Genomic DNA, 16,236 nt, shown 5'->3' with positions numbered 1-16,236 from the left:
GATTAATTTCTCTTTGTCTAATTCTTTCAAACTTGAAACTGCTTTCCTGTCCCACTGTAAGTTTTGTAGACAAATAGGTAGAACAGAGACTTCTGCCTTAGCATGAGCAAGACCTGATGAAATACAGACTTCCTATGCAGGACACAAAGTACCAGACTGAATTCCAGACATCCAGGTGTAAAAACAGCTCAGAGTCAGGACATTTAGAATAATTTGCTAACATCAGTTCAGGATGTACACCTATTTCTCAACATCATCTGTGTTCGAAAAGAAGGTCTTGTTCTAATCTCTGCTCAGATGATAATCACAGATCAGACATATTGTTAAATATTTACCCAAAATATTCCATTAACAGGTTAACAGGTGCCTTTTTACTCTCACCAAAACCAGGATAAGAGCATAGTAAAATGATCTGAGAGACCCACAAACATTTTGCTCTGCATTAGGTTCACTGAACAGCAAAAAATGTTTCAAAGAAACACTTTGTATACAACAGCTCTGAAATTCAGTGTTTTGTGCTTTTTTGCACTCAGCTGAGTTTTACTAACAGACAATGACTTCAGATAAAGCTCCAGCCCTAGCTAGATAATTTACTAAATAAAGCTGTTCCCTTCCCAGCAGTACCACTATTAAGTGTGGTGAGCAGGTAACCGTGATTGCTCACAGCATCAGTGTCAGATCCTGCAAGGTGTGGGGAGTGGGATCAGCACCCACCTTATCACCTGCCTACTGCTGCAAAACTTGGAGTCCCTTCCATGAGCACTTTGTGGTCAGGGGGATTGAGAGCTCTCCCCTTCCTTTTCCTTTGCTCCTAAAATTTTGCCCCCATAGTGTTCACGGCTTTTGAAGCAAATCACTGTGAATTGGAGCAAAATAACTCCTCTCACATTTCCTATGTGCTATTCTGCCTCTTTATTCCTCTGCTTTTAGAAAGCACTGAACTCTTCCACAGAACTAAACCCATGGCTCAGCTGAGGTCTCTGGCAGGAAGGAGCCTACCCCCTATGGAAATGCAGAGGCATTTCCTATAGGATAAAGGGCTGCAGGGTGAATTCCTTGAGATCGTCCTTGGGAGGAAAGGCAGGGTCAGGAGCTACCCACTTCAAAAACTTTTGGGGTGCAAAGCAAGTGCCTGATTTTGCCAACCCTTCTGGGACTCTGTTGCTTGCACAGCAGGCTGTGGCTTGGTTTCCTAAGCCTGCATGGCTAGTCCTGACTGCACTGATGCCCAAAGGAGTTTTGCCAGTAGCTCCATGGGAGAATGACCCCGCTGGCAGTCCCGTACAAAAAGCAACCAGGAGAGAAAAGCAGGACTTACCATGGGCTTCTTGTACTCATTGGGCTTGATGCAGCGGACAAAGAAGGGCTGGCACACGCTGAGAGTCCTCATCAGCAGCTCCAGGGAGCGCTTGAACTGGCTGCTGAGCGTCGGCGAGCGCTTCCTCGTCTCTGCTCCCTGCAAAAGCGCAGTGCTGTGCTCAGGAAATGAAAGGATAACACTGCCTTTCCCCTCTGGAACCTCCTGCAACAGCCAGGGCTGCAGCCAGGAGTGGGGCCAGAGCTGGCTGGATGTTGTGGCAGGAGAGGGGAAGGGCAGAGACAGAGCTTGCAATGGCCAGGCTCTGGCAGCCTGCTCCATGGGGCTCTATACAGGCAGGAAAAGTGCTGGGATTTCATTTCTCCTGCTTGAACCGCCCTGTGTGACTGGAAAACCCATCTTCCATGAGGAAGATCTGCCCATAAGAGCAAACAGCCTCTTCTGGGCCACCAAATTTCTCTGTATCACAGCTTGGGGCAATGCACCTGCCCAGGGATGCTCTCAGGAGCAGAATGGGCTTCCCTGTCCCCATGCATTGCAGCACGGGCATGCCAAACCCTCTATCATGGTTCCTCGTGTCAGGCAGGGCTCCTCCTGCTCTCTGGAACAAGAACCAGAGACTCATTTAAGGTAAAAAATAGTGTCTCAATAGAGAATTGTTGCTGCAGGATGACTCTGCAACAGTTCCAGAAACTTCTGCTGAGATTCCTCAGCCTGTACTACCACAGATTCGAGTTACTTTTGGAAAAGAATATCAACTAGAATAAATGAGGTGAGTATTTAGGGGGAATCAGGATGATTTGGAATATTTTTCTTGGTTTAGCTCCCCATGTAAAATTAATAACCCCAATCTCTATTTTGGGGCAAGTTTCTAAAGGAGAATGTGTATGTTTCCCTTAATAGTCCCTTCTTCATGCTCTGGGCAAACCTTGTTAAACCATCTCCAAATAAAGTCCCTGGCTCATTTCACGTGCCAGACACTATTACCTGAGCTCATTACACATCAGTCACCATGGTGCTGTGTGTCTAGTGGGGTCTGGTGTTCAGGGAGCCTTTGTGGGGCAGCAGGTAAAGCTGGAAGGTTGGAGGAAAAGTTGGGCACTAGGAGGCAACTCCCTCTTTAACCAAAAACAGGGTGAGCATGTAACATGAGCTGTGACATGACCTGATGGCCAGAGAATTCCCAAAGGGAGCATTTTAATGCATTTTTCCTCCAAACATACTCTTATTTGCAGGTAGCCAAGCCACATGGGGAGCCACAAAATCCTCATCTGCACTGGCCTTGCTGCCATGTTATGCAGTGTTTATTTGCACATTTTTGTTGTTGTGCTTATTTCTACTTTTGCTAAAATCTTTACACGTGCCTCATCACATATCACTAATAACCTTTAACATTCCCACCCTTCTGAACTGAGGAATTCCATAGAATCACAGAATAGTTTGGATCAGAAATGAACAGGGAGTTTACACAGCCCACGTTGAATGTGATATTGAGACAAACCCAGTCAAGACAAACACAAAGCCACCATGGAATTCCAACAAGAGAAAACCCAGCTCATGCAAACACCACAAAAACCTGGCCTGCTTGTCAAGAGGAGCATGGGGGGCTACCAGCAATCTCTCCCAGCAAAATCCTCCCTGGAAGGACAAACTGCTAACCAATCTGGAGTAATTAATGGATACAGCTGCTACCTGCACAGCACTGTAGAGTCTGATGCTCACATTTTGTCACAGATTTTCTGAGGAAAAGGCTGTTTCAGCAGAATCCTGGTTTGAAAGGCTTTGATGAATGTTTTCTTATCACATTGCTAATTATACATATGAGATCACCTCTGTGAGATGTGAAAGGATAGCCACAGGGGTTAGAAGCAGCAACAGACGCAGGAGCAGGGCTGGCAGTAGGAAGCAATTCCATGTTAGCCAAATTTTAGTCAGTTTGGGCTTGGCTGGGAGAGATAAGTTTTAAGCCATGGTGTTAGGAAGGGAACAAAACTTTATACAGGGGTCTACAGGGGAGTGCATGAGTGGTTTGTTCCCAGAGAGCAAGAAATGCCTCTCCAGCTTGCTGGTGCCTTGCATTTCTTTCCTGCATGCATCCAGATCTGGCAAAGATCAGTGGTGCCATCTCCATCCTTACACCTGAGAGCTTTTTGCTGGGAGGGGTTGGGAGGAAGGGGCAGTGACCAGAGAGCAGCTTGTCTTCCTGTCCAAACAGTCAGAGTGGTCTGGGCTCTCCCTGTCAAGACCACGTCATCCCATTTCAGGGCCTGACATTTGTGCACAGACCCCTCTCAATGGTGGGCACCATTCCTATGGGCACTTTTTGGGCTCTCAGATACTCTGACAAGTGTTTTTCATCAGTTTCATCCTTCAGGGGTGGGTGAAACCACTCAAGCAATTGTGGTTCCTTCTGCCTGACCTCAACACCATCTTGGAAAGAATCACACCTCTTCCCTTACTTCAACAAAACAACCCCAAAAAAGGAGTGGAGCATCCTCTCAACACAGCCTAGCAAGGCAATGAAAATACAGGATTTACTGCAGAGGAGAAGCATTTTTGAAGCTATAACCACACCCAGTCTCCATAGCCTGATTGAGAAAGGGCTGATAAATTCTGGTTTTCCCTGGCCAGACAACTCCTAGCTTTCAAACTCTGAGACTGCAACATCTTTGGGAATCAGACTGTCTCTTCTACTTGTGTCCATACAAAGCCCAGTAGAAGGGAGGATGAGACCTGTGTAACATGGGGAAGGATGAGCAGCAGTACTGGAGTACTCAGCCTGTACTCAACATCAAAGGAGGAAAAGACTCAAAAACAGAGGAGGAAAACAAGAAGTGATGAGATTTAGCTGATTTACAGAGAAGGAGCATGCAGAGGAGAGTTTAGAATGGTGTGCAGACCAGCATGACATCCAGACATGCTGCAATTCTGCTTCTTTCTGCCATCTCCAGCCAGCCTGAACTTTGGAAGTACAAGCACATATGTGGCTGTTTGCAGTAACACCAAGGCAAAAGGCAAGGAGAATGGCAGCTACAAGGAGAAATGTCACTGAGCCAGGAATAGCAGAGGTTATTCCTTCTGCCCCTCTGCACCTTCTCCTCCTTGAAGGACAAGGCTGCTGGTACACCAGAAACACCATCAGGAGATGACAGCCTGCTTCAGTGGAAATGCAGAAAGATGAAATACTTGAGCTAGGGAAGGAGGGCGAAGCATGTGCCACCAGCAATACTTTGGGGAAAGGTTCTGGACAAAGGACCATCCTCCCATCTCTTTAGGATTATACAGCCACTAAATTGAGCCATGCCAATGTGACATGCAGTTCCTGGGCAAAATTATGCTTTTTCTTTCTTATGTTTTTATATGAAATGTCACTGGGGTGGCCTTCAGGTGACCACTTAAAGGTGAGGCCACCTCATTCTGCAGTGTCATATAGTGAAGAGAGTCTTTCTCCTAAAGGCTGTGCAGTCTGGAAAGTGCCTTCCAATGCAAAAACATGGGCTACATAACAGTGCCAAGTATCACTATTTTGAACTACAAGCTCACTGATATGCATATATATACATATATGGATATATATATATATTTGAAAAATCATTTCTATCTTGGCTCTTCCACCTTTACCTCAGTGTCTAACAAACATGAACAATTATTATTCATTAGAAAACCTACAAAACATGAACTTTAGCTGTAAGATCAACTGTGACAACAAAACTCCTGTTTCCCTGTATCACCTGTTGACATCTTCAGAGGGAAAAACTGGTCTAAACATTTCTGACAGATTTTTGCATGCTTGTCTCCTGGATTTAATCCCACCATAGAATCAAAGACTTATTAATGCTTTGGACTGTAAGGGATCTTAAAGTTCATTTAGTTCCATGCCATGGGCATGACACCTTCCATTAGAATCAGGTTGCTCAAGGTCCCATCCAGCCTGGCCTGGAACACTGCCAGGGATGGAGCATCCACAGATTCTCTGGGCAACCTGTGCCTCACTACCCTCACAGGAAATAATTTCTTCCTAATACTTCAACTAAACATTTTCTCTTTCAGTTTAAAGCCATTCCCCTTGTCCAATCACTCAAGGCCCTTGTCAAAAACCCTTCTCCAGCTCTCTCATATCCTAACTCAGGAAAGACTATTATTTTTGCTACAGCTCTAGAGCAGGGCCCAGTGATATGTTCCAATTGAAACAGTTTTAACTGTGATACAGAGGGCAAGGAGTCCACTTCTGGAATGAATGGCTTTCAGTCATTTTGGGCCAGATCCTCCTCATTGGAATTCCAAATCCAAACATCCAAGACACTGGTGAAGTAAAAAGGGATGAAATTCAGCCCCATGTGAAGAGCTGAATTTTGAAAAGCAGGCTAATCCTCTGGTTATTAAGGGGTTGTGGAAATGTGAGCAGAGTCACAAAGCTTGCATCATAAAATCTTTAGCACACAAAATGCTACCTTATGGCCAAATAACTAGCAAGCAAGGTTTGGGAAGCTATCAGAACCAGTCAGCACATGAGATGCAACAGAAAAGACCATAAAAAGGTGCCAAAAGCCTCTTCTGATGATCATGACAAAATTTCATATTATCTTGTCTTCGAAGGCTTGGATGTGAGGTCCCCCCTCAAAAAGAACTACCTTCCACCTCCAAAAATTATAGCATTTCCAAACAACCCAGAAATGCAATCCAGGGGTCTCTCTTTGCATGTGAACTGCCTTGCCTCGTAAAGTGCAAAACAGGGTCAGATTTGCAGATGTTTGGAGGAATAATGTCCCACTGAAGCCAATGGTGACACCATGGTAAACAACAGCCAAATCCCAAATGATCCATCTGAAGTTATTTAAAATGATTCAAATATCAGGAAAAAAATCCTCAAAACTTTGGCTGAGCCTGGTTCTGATTTTATCCAAACCAAATTCCCATCATTACAAAGTTCTTCTGAGTTGAGTCCCAGAATTAAGTGACACAGTCATAGACCTGTACCTACTCAACAAGCTGTAAAAATGCTCTCCAACACATTGGTCACTTGAAATGGATCCTCTATAGACAGTGCAGGAAGAGGAATAAACCAACAGGAGTAAAGCACAATCCTTGCCAAGGAGAGGCGAGTATACAACAGAGGAACTCAGGTATTCAGTTTACCTTTGGTGTGGGTGTGGGCGACTGGCCAAATGTGCTGGATGCATAGCCACAGAGAAACTACACGAAGCACAGGTAAAAAAAAAAAACAAAAACAAAACACAAAACAGAGACAGAGAAGAGCAAACAGTGAAAAGAAGGAATAACTGAAATGGGAGCCTGACATTTTTAGTCTTGGATGTCCAGCTGTTATATATCTCAGGAGCAAAATGCATTAATTCTTAGATTGCTGTCTAACCCTCTCCTGGCTTTTCTCCTCTGTCTTGATGTTCACTACTCTGAATCTGAGGGAATTGCCAGTGTTCAACTCTTGCTTCTTGGAAACAAACTTTGTACATTTTTAAACCTCACTCTTTATCCATCCAATTTCAGCCATTCCCATTCTTCTTCCTCACACATCTCTGCTCTTAATATACAGTGGTTGGAAAGGTGCCAGGAACAAAACACAAAAGAAATCCCTCCCTTCCTCCCTAAATTTTAATCCCAAAATTCAGGTATTTTTCATAAAATTTAAACTTTTGCCAAGGGGAAAGCATCCCCTCCGCCCCCCTTCCCCCAAGTTTCTCATTTGTTTTTCACTTTACAGGGTTCCATCCTCCACTGCTCCTTCTACCTGTTCCTTGAGCAAGCAGTGCTGCTACACCAGCTGATTCCTCAGAGGAACAGCGTACAACTCCCACACAATCCATAATTTCACCTGGCACCACTCAAAGTAAGGTTCCTGTCTAGCAAACACATGCAGATAAAACTTCTCTGTGATGCCCATGAATAAATGAGACTTTGCAGCCCCATGTGTTCCAGAAATATCCAGTTCACCACACAGGTTTCATTGTGTACAAATATTAGGTCTTTCAGGGACCAAGCAGTTACTACAATGTTCAAATACACAATCTCAACCAGTTTTCAAATTTCTCTGACCTCTGGCTTTCTCAAGTTTCTGGAATATAAGGACCCCATTTGAAAGACTGAATGCAAAGCACATGTGGGCTTACTCACAAAACCCTACAAACTCATCAATAAGCTCGTTGGCTCTTCTTCAAGTTCTATGATGTCAGGTTAAAATCTCCCATTAAAAAAAAAAAAAAAAAAAAAAAAAAAAAAAAAGAGTTTCCAATGCTTTCAAAGATTTCAGTTCTCAGATCCTAGACAACATCCAGGCAGACATCTCAACTTTGCTATTATGTATTTCCAGCATCTTTTAAAGATGCTTTGGTAGGGAGCCCTGTGAGAAAGCTTGTGTGACTGTGTAAATCCTTTCATTGATGCCCCAGAAAGCATCTCTGCTCTGCCCAAAGAAGAAAACCACTTCCAAGGTCAACTGCAAAGCTTACACCAAAAATAAAAAGCAGCAAGGAATAAGCAATAAAAAGCAAAGTAAGCAGCAGCACTGATGCTAAGGGAGTTAGTGTCTACTTCAGCAGGAGTATCCACTTCTGAGGATAGCTCTGAACCCATCAGGATTGTCATGCCAATTGGTAGCTTAATTAGTAATTGATAAATGTTCTCTTATTCCTAATGAAGTCAAAAGGATAATGATCATTAATTTCAGCAGAGTAAAACTGGCTAAAGGTGTTGCAAAACAGCACGTAGCATATTCAAAGAAATGTCCTGGGAATGTAAATATTTCTTTCCCTGGGCAAGTAAAGGAATTCAGCACTTACAACTTGGCACTCCTGTAAGTCCCTAAGTCCCTTGGTCCATCAGTGGCATTGGCTGGCATTTGAAAATGGGACTCCAATTGCCAAAAAATGTGTTTGCTTTGAAATATGTTATCCCCACACTCTCTCCATCTCATGGCTTTTACTTTGGGAAAGGCTGGAGGATTTGGACATAGTGACTGATCTGTATAGACTTTCAGAACCTGCAAGACTGATATTTTGAAACACTTTCTACTTTAATTTTGGGAGCAGGGCTGAGTAGAAAGATTTAGATGTTCAACTTCCCAAAGAAAATATCATATAACATCATTTGTGTTACTAAACACAAACATAATTTGTGTTATTAAAGGTGAAATGGTCACTAATCTCATTACCATCATTTAAGCTGGTATCCCAGTAATAAATGCTCAGATGGGGTGGAAAGGGTTAAAGCAATAACTCTGCCTTTCTCTGAAACTGCAGGGCACAAAGTCTTCTCTCACACTGAGCATGGAGTAAGCACATAACCTCCTGGAGGACTGGGGTGTGGAAAGAGGAGCTTTCAAGTTCAGCTTTTGGAACTGGTGCTCCCTCTCTCTGCTGCTGTAACAGTAAAATACTATTTCCTCCAAGTCCCACTGCAGTGCTTAAAGACCAGCAAGACTGTCCTTTTGTTCTACCCTGGTCAACAATATTTGGCTTTTGCTTGGACTCACAGAAAGGTTTGGGTTTGAAGGTCAAGGTCACGCAGTTCCAACCCTCCTGCCACAGGCAGGGACACCTTCCAGAAGATCAGATCACTTGAACACTTCCAGGGATGGGGCATCCACAGATTCTCTGGGCAACCTGTGCCAGTGCCTCACCATCTTCACAGGTAAGAACTTCTTCCTAACACCTAATCTAAGCCTGCCCTCTGTTAGTTTATTTCTCATTCTGTTATACACACATCTGGAAGACCTAACTGGATGGCACAGTTACTTTTCTCTCAGATTTCTGCAATCACAAACCTAATTGCTCTTCCAGCCTCTACACAATACAGAGGGGCAATCACAGCAAAAAAAAAAAAAAAAAAAAAAAAAAAAAAAAAAAAAAAAAAAAAAAAAATTGATGAACCAAATGCAGTCAACTGGGGGTGTGGGTGTGGAGGCACCCATGACACTGCATTAACAATTCCTGATGGTTGACTCTCACTAACAGGTTTGAAACACCCCAAAGAACATCAGAGGAACATGACTGCAAATCTCCCACCCCTTCCAGGAACACCCCTCCTCCTGAATAAAGATCTTCTCCCGCCTGCATTACCATTGCCACATCTGCTTGGAAGATCTGCTTGATGAATTTGTTTTTTGAGGAATGCACCAGCTGAATGATGTCTCCATGCAGCGTGTCCCTGTTTTTCTCCAAGAAACCTAGAGAAATAATGGGACAACACATAGATGACACAGTGCAACACGGGCAGCATGTGAGCTGCAAGCAGCTTCTGGGCTGTTGGATTACTGGATGTTCTTGGTGAGGTAATGGGAGTAATGAGCAGGCAGAGAGAGAGACCATGAGAAGGAAGACAGAGGTGCATCTTCAGGCTGGATTGAAGATGCAATGGTGCAAAGCACTGCCAATTCTGTCACAGGCACACATGAATGAAACAGCACCACACTGTACAGCTCATGGGCACAGCTGGAGGGTCAAGTCATTGCAGCCAGAACAGGAATACATTGACACTACTGTGGACTGCCACCCTGCCCTGCTCCAACACAGCAGCAGCTCATCTGCCCACGAACATCCCCTCACCCCCTGCAGGGCCCTAGGAGCTGCCCCCTACCTTTTGTTTCGTAGTAAACAATTCCAGCAAAATGGTTAATGCCAAACTGGGTTTCATAGTTATTCTTCGGAGGAATATAGTTGGTGTTAAGCTTGTGCTGGGAGTTCAGCTTGTGCAACATGGTGGCATCTGTACCCTGTACATGCATGAAAAGATCTGACATTTAACCAAGGCTACTCTCACTGAAATAATTTTCCAGTCAATAGCACATTTCTTTCTTTTCTTGGTGATGATGTGCATTTATGTTGAGAAGTGATATGTTGGAGAAGATATGTCAAGCGCAGAAATTACAAAAATTGATTAAATATCACTGGTATGTAGTGCTATATTCAAAATAATGCTCCAAAAGGAGTATATTTAACACTATTTTCTCTTAAACTCTGCCAACAGATGTTTTTTAGCCTCTTGCAGGCATATTTTCCCATCAGAAATACTTGTTTTAGCAAGGCTGTGACACTGATGAAAGAAAATTTAAGAGAGCAATAAAAACTATAAATAGGCAGGCCACTGGTGAATGTGTGTTTGGGGCTGAGCAGATCTCTCACAGGGTGCCAGCATGCATGTGTGAAGGGGATAAAATCAGGAGAGCCACTGGCAGCAGGGCTGAGCCCAGAACACACCTTGGGGAACTTGCTCTCCTCATCAATGAGGGAGATGATGTTCATAGGCTTGATGGCAATCATGTCCAAGGCATCCTGGTTATCAGTGAACTCGATGTGCTGCCAGTTGATGTTCTCCAGGTTGTACTCCTCCTGCTCTAGCTTGAAGACGTGGCGCACAAAGAACTGCTGCAGGTTTTCGTTTGCAAAGTTAATGCAGAGCTGCTCAAAACTGTGGAGGGAAGGGCAAGAAAAGGCCACTTTAGATCCACCCTGGTTAATTTTTCTACATCTCTCTCCACGCTTGAAACAATACTCTCAGACTTTGTCAACCACTCAGTAAGGCTGCTATTGGCTTAGAATTTACTTATTGCTTCAGACAATAATTTTTTTTCTCCCAAAACAATGTTATGTGTGTGGTCTTAATCAGTTTAGGAACTCCACTGTCTGCTGCAATTGATTAGCCCTGATAATTTCTCATATAGAAAAACTTTGGTCTAACCCAGTCCAGTTCACTTCAGGAGAGGTGGAAGGACTGCAAGACCTTGAGCTTGGGCTTGTGAAGGAAGATTAAGATCTGGTCCTCCTTTTGCAGGCTCCATACCTGTTCACAGTGAAGTTCTCAAAGCCAAAGATGTCAAGAAGGCCAATGGATCTCCTGATACTTTTGAGTTCCTGGGAAGGAGGTCTGTAAATTGCAGCGTTGATCTTCTCCACAATCCACACAAAAAGTCGCCCATAAATTCCCTGCAACATCCCAAAGATGGAGCTCACTGAGACAGTTCAGCAGTTTGTCCTGCTAATCTGTGTCACCACTTCAACCTTGATGGCACAGGCTCTCCTAAAGCATGGCCAACAACCAGGCAGTCCCTGAGGACCAGCTCACCAGTGTTTGTGCCAGACTCTTGGCATGGTTTAAAGCTTCAAGAACCATTATGTCGGTCAAGGAAAACTGACCTGAAAGCCTAGTTAAAACACTACTAAGAGCAAAACCCCAAATTTGGATAGTGCTAAATTTTGGATCTATGGGCTTGCTGTGAAGCCAGACAGCCCTTTCCTTGGTTTGCACACATTTCTCTCTACAGATCAGCAGAGCAGAGCAGAGCCATGTTATGCTGCAAGAACATCTTGCTCACTTGAACAAGATTATGCAACTGAACATTGCAGCACTGTCTGAACAGCCTGATGATCTAATGACACAGATATTGCTGCTTCAGTAATTCCAGAACTTCATGCTTTAAACTTTATTATTTTTTATTTTATAAGCTGCATCAGTGCAACCAAGAGGGGAGCCCAATTCAAAGGCCCATCACCACTAGAGAAGACACTGCAGGCTAGTTAGCTACCAAAGCAGCTTGATCTACCAATTCCCCACAGACAAAATGAGGACCCAAGCTGGCCAAAGCATGCCAATAATGTTTGTCTTGCAATTTTACATGGAGTTGCAAACAGCACAGAAGTGATGCACACCCACCCCTCAACCTTCATCACTCCAAAGCCTCAAGATGTTCCAAGTGCTCTAATGGCTTCTGGGCTGCTCTATCCCTGGCCCTGTGTCATTAGCTGTATTTACTGCTGCATATATTCCCAAATCCTGAAATTCAGGTGTGGGTGCTAGAGGTATTGGTAGAGTTGTTCTATTTTACAGCAGCTGAGGATCTTTCCTGAAGCTGAGATAAAGTATTTTCAGAATGCTGGGTCCTTCTGCAGGTCTCCTTTGACTACAGATAATCTCCAGTTCAGATTGCAAATTCCTTGCAGACCAGGTTACCTAGACTCCTTCCATCTCAACTCTTTGTACATCCAAATTAGAACATGGTTTCAGGGGCATTTGAGCTCACACAGGCACCAAGAGAGACTCTTTCTGTGCAGTGGATGCTCCAGTCTCAAAAGGGGAAGATTTACCAATAGAAGGCACAAGGAAATGCCCTGAGCCTTACCTTTACAAAAGCATCCCTCACATCCAGCGCTTGCTCCATGCTGAGAGGGGTGGAGACAGTTTCACCTCTCGTGATTATAGTCCTGCTGGTAAGGCAGTTCATCACATCCTGGGGCTCAACCTGACAGACACAACACCAAACACAGCTGCTGTACAGGGGAGATACCTCAAACGAAGACACAGGCATTTTCAGGGAGAAAAATTAACATTTTTGTACCGTATTTTAATCTGGAAGGTGTTCTTGTGACTTAGCATGAGATGTTAATGAGGTGTGGGAAGACTGGATGAAAAAGCAAAGCAAAACCTGCAAAGCTGTATGCTAGTAGCTTGGGTTAAAGCTTTGCATCACCTTGACCCCTTTTTATACTTTTCCAGGGAAATGTCCACTCCCTAAGTGGACAGAGAACTGTGGATCACACTCTGGGACCAGCAGTGCCTATGGAGATGAGATGATGTCCCTAAGGGATTCCTGTTAGCTCTTAGGAAGGCCACTGAAGAATGCTCCAATCACTGCATGGATGGTTTCAGTGAGGATCATCTCACCTCACTTCAGATACACGGAGTATATATGACATCTGTCCCAAGTACCATTATGAACTTTCTTTATATCAGTGAGGGAAAGACCCTACCATAGGGACTGAGGTATTTTGGATGCCCCTTCTAGGACAATGTGCCACCAGAGGGTCTCTTTCTATCTGCTGGTATGAAGGGGAGCTCAGATAATCAGATCATGGAATCACAGGATAGTTTGGGTTGGAAGGGACCTTTAAAAAGCATCTAGTTCCAACCCTCCAACAAGAACATCTGCTAGATCTGCTAGACCAGGTTGCTCAAAGTCATCACACCTGGCCTTGAACATTCCAAAAAGTTTTTCATGGAAAGAGTGATAAAGTACTGGAATGGTCTGCCTGGGGAGGTGGTGGAGTCACCATCCCTGGATGTGTTTAAAAAAAGACTGGATGTGGCACTCAGTGCCAGGGTCTAGTTGAGGTGCTAGGGCATGTGTTGGACCTGATGATCTTGAAGGTCTCTTCCAACACTGTGATTCTGTGATTCTGTGAAATCCCTGGGCAACCTGTTCCAGTGCCTCACTACACTCAGTGAAGAATTTCTTAATATCTAATTTAAACCTGTCCTCTTTCGATTTGAAGCCATTTCCCCGTGTCCTACCATTCCATGCCCTTGTCAAAAGTCCCTCTACCAGCTCTCTTGTAGCCCCCCTAGGTACTGAAAGGGGCTCTAAGCTGTCCCCAGAGCATTCTCTTCTCCAGGCTGAAGCACTCCAAATCTCTCAGCCTGTCTCCATGGAAGAGGTGCTCCAGCCCTCTGAGCATCTCTGTAGCCTCCTCTGGCTACTCAGCCCAGATGGAGACATTCCCCTCATGCTGCCAGTGCAGGACACAATATGGCTTATCCAGGCCTCCTCAGCCTCCTAGAGCTGGTGGTGCAAGTAGAGGCTGGCTCAGACGAAGCTTTGCCACAATTCTGAAACTGGGATGGACTCAGAGAGGGAACAGCAGCACTGCAGGGCCACTCACCTCCAGCAATGTTGCTGCAGTGATGAGCGATGCTGACTGAACGACCTCGCAGGCATCCAGGTTGTCATAGGTCCGAGCTGGGGAGAGAAAGGCAGAGGGAAAGCCATCAGCAAGGGACGTGTCTCTGCAGAAAGTGGATGGGCTGAGGGAAAGGGTCTTTCTCCACTGCCTCTCTGTGATGTCCTGGCAAAATCTGGCCATCAGAAGGGAGAGAAAAGTTCATGCGTCTGCTGGAGTCCTGCTGCTGGCTGCAAAGGACCTGTACTCTGCTCTGCCAGACCAGATAGTAAAGAATACAGAAATGTCTCTAGCATCTAAGTGCTTTAGGCTTAAGTGCTTAGGCAGAGCTGTTTGGTACATTGACAAAGGCACCTGTCAAACACTCCATTAGTCTTTCTTTGTAGAACCTGAGTCTACTGAACGGCCTGTGGCCTTATTCAGCCTCACAACATTCAGAAAATGTGGATGCTCCTGAGCACACTGCAGCCTGGCAGCTCTGCTGTGGGCAGGTGGAATTATTCCTTATTCCTTGTCCTTACAACGCCACAATAAACACCTGAGTCCCTGGCACGGCACCATGGCAGGTGTTCTGGATACAGCCCTCCATCCCCAAGCTTGGCTCTCTGTCAGCATGCAGAACAAAGAGCAGCAGTGCCCTGGAGCATGGCCCCGTATTTTGCCCTTTTACCTTCGTACTGCAGGTTGCCCATGTGCAGGATGGCAGCCAGCAGCTTGGAGATCTCCCAGTTCTCGGTGTCGGTGAACATGAGCACCTTCATGGCGGAGCGGATGTTGGCGTACTCCTTGCTGTCATCTCTGCCATCACAGGTCGTGCAGTTACCCTGGGGAGGCAAGCAGGCCACACACTGCATGGGGCAAAGCCAGGGAGCACCCTAAGCTATCAGGGCTTCCCCAGAACAGCAATGTTTTGCTTAAGGGATGGTGCTGAACCTGTGGAGCTGGCTCTGCCCTTTGTCATATTCTATGATTCAGTGCTCAGCCTTGGGACCTACACTTACCCTGTTGTCCTCAGGTACCCTGTGTCTGACTGCCATGAGACACAGAAAAAGCTCTCTGAGATGGGGATAGAGAGTGGGAGGCTCCCACTCCTCCAGTTAGAAAGCTGGGTCCCAGCCTTGCTGAGGATGCACAGCCTCAATTACATCTGTTTCTATCAGCTCCTCTGGATATCAACACTGGTATATAGGGAGTGGGGTATATAGAGATTGCTGGCTTGGTCAGACACTTGGAGCACACACAGCTCAATCCCATATTCTGCTGAGAATGTGCTATCCAGACAAGAACTCCTCTATACCCATCACTGCCTCAAGAGCAGCAGGTCTTTTCTAACACTCTGGTTACTTCCAAACATGTGGCACAGGCACCACAAACCATCCCTTCCAGGCTTGTGCCCTACTTCACAGAAAGTGTGGAAATAGCCTGGTCTAGACACAAGGATTAAGGATTTCCACTAAGACCATGAGCCTTGAGGTGGTGAGACAAAGAGATCTGTCAAACCCTGTGGCTAAGGCTCAGGAAGGTCATAACCAGCAAAGCAGCTCTTGGCTGCAGAAACACCTCTCTTTTCCTTCTTTCCCAAGAACCTTCACCACCCCACCCCACCAAACCTCTGCTTCCCTGCCCTCTCACCATGGCAAGGTAGTTGTAGTCCGTGGCTTTGCCAAGACCCAGCTTCTTCTTCTGCTCCACGGTCATTCCTCTCAGCATGCAGTAGAACACGTGGTAGTTCCTCTCGTCTGGGGCCTGCAGGAGAAGAGCAAGCTCAGCTCTGTGAGGAGGGCACGGCACGGGTGGGCTGCCCGAGCCCCCGCGCCCCGCAGGCGCATCGCCTCACCTGCCTGCACACCCGGGACTTCTCCAGCAGGTACTGCTCAATCTTTGCCCCCTCTATGGCTCCCCTCTTGTTGAAGTGGATATCGATGTACTTCCCAAATCGGCTGGAATTGTCGTTACGGATGGTCTTCGCGTTCCCGAAAGCTGCAAGGATTACGGTGTGTTAGAGAGGATCTGTGCAGGGAGGGTGAGCAGGAAAACGACAAAAGAGTGAGACTGAGAGGGCTGAAAGCAGCCCCAAAACCTTCCCTTAAGTTTGGCTGGATCAATTTCATCTCAGTATGAGGAAAGATATATCAGATGACTCTCCTCGGAAATACAGAGAGGAGCACAGAGGAGGAAGCTTGGGAATGGAGTGATCTTATCCAGGAAGGAGGGCTAGGACAGCAGGATTTTGGC

At 45.5% G+C, this 16,236-nt stretch overlaps 1 protein-coding gene across 2 annotated transcripts in view; it reads right to left on the bottom strand.

Moving 5' to 3' along the window:
• The window catches only part of MYO7A (myosin VIIA), a 95,969-nt gene that overhangs the window by 31,644 nt on the left and 48,089 nt on the right, over positions 1-16,236 (bottom strand). Inside the window, exons 8-18 of one of the 2 annotated variants that reach the window (XM_056498599.1) lie at positions 15,839-15,981; positions 15,634-15,747; positions 14,672-14,825; positions 13,984-14,060; positions 12,447-12,566; positions 11,111-11,253; positions 10,528-10,738; positions 9,908-10,043; positions 9,391-9,497; positions 6,455-6,511; positions 1,319-1,456 (exon numbers count right to left, since the gene is read on the bottom strand). In XM_056498599.1, the coding sequence (XP_056354574.1) occupies positions 1,319-1,456; positions 6,455-6,511; positions 9,391-9,497; positions 9,908-10,043; positions 10,528-10,738; positions 11,111-11,253; positions 12,447-12,566; positions 13,984-14,060; positions 14,672-14,825; positions 15,634-15,747; positions 15,839-15,981 (1,400 nt within the window). The remainder of the gene's footprint in view (positions 1-1,318; positions 1,457-6,454; positions 6,512-9,390; positions 9,498-9,907; positions 10,044-10,527; positions 10,739-11,110; positions 11,254-12,446; positions 12,567-13,983; positions 14,061-14,671; positions 14,826-15,633; positions 15,748-15,838; positions 15,982-16,236) is intronic. The other variant, XM_056498608.1, reaches the window with a different exon arrangement.

The sequence above is a fragment of the Oenanthe melanoleuca genome, chromosome 1 (assembly GCF_029582105.1).
Source record: "Oenanthe melanoleuca isolate GR-GAL-2019-014 chromosome 1, OMel1.0, whole genome shotgun sequence".
Taxonomy (NCBI): domain Eukaryota; kingdom Metazoa; phylum Chordata; class Aves; order Passeriformes; family Muscicapidae; genus Oenanthe; species Oenanthe melanoleuca.
The sequence above is the reverse complement of the archived record's forward strand: the minus strand, read 5'-3'. Positions and strand labels throughout refer to the sequence as shown.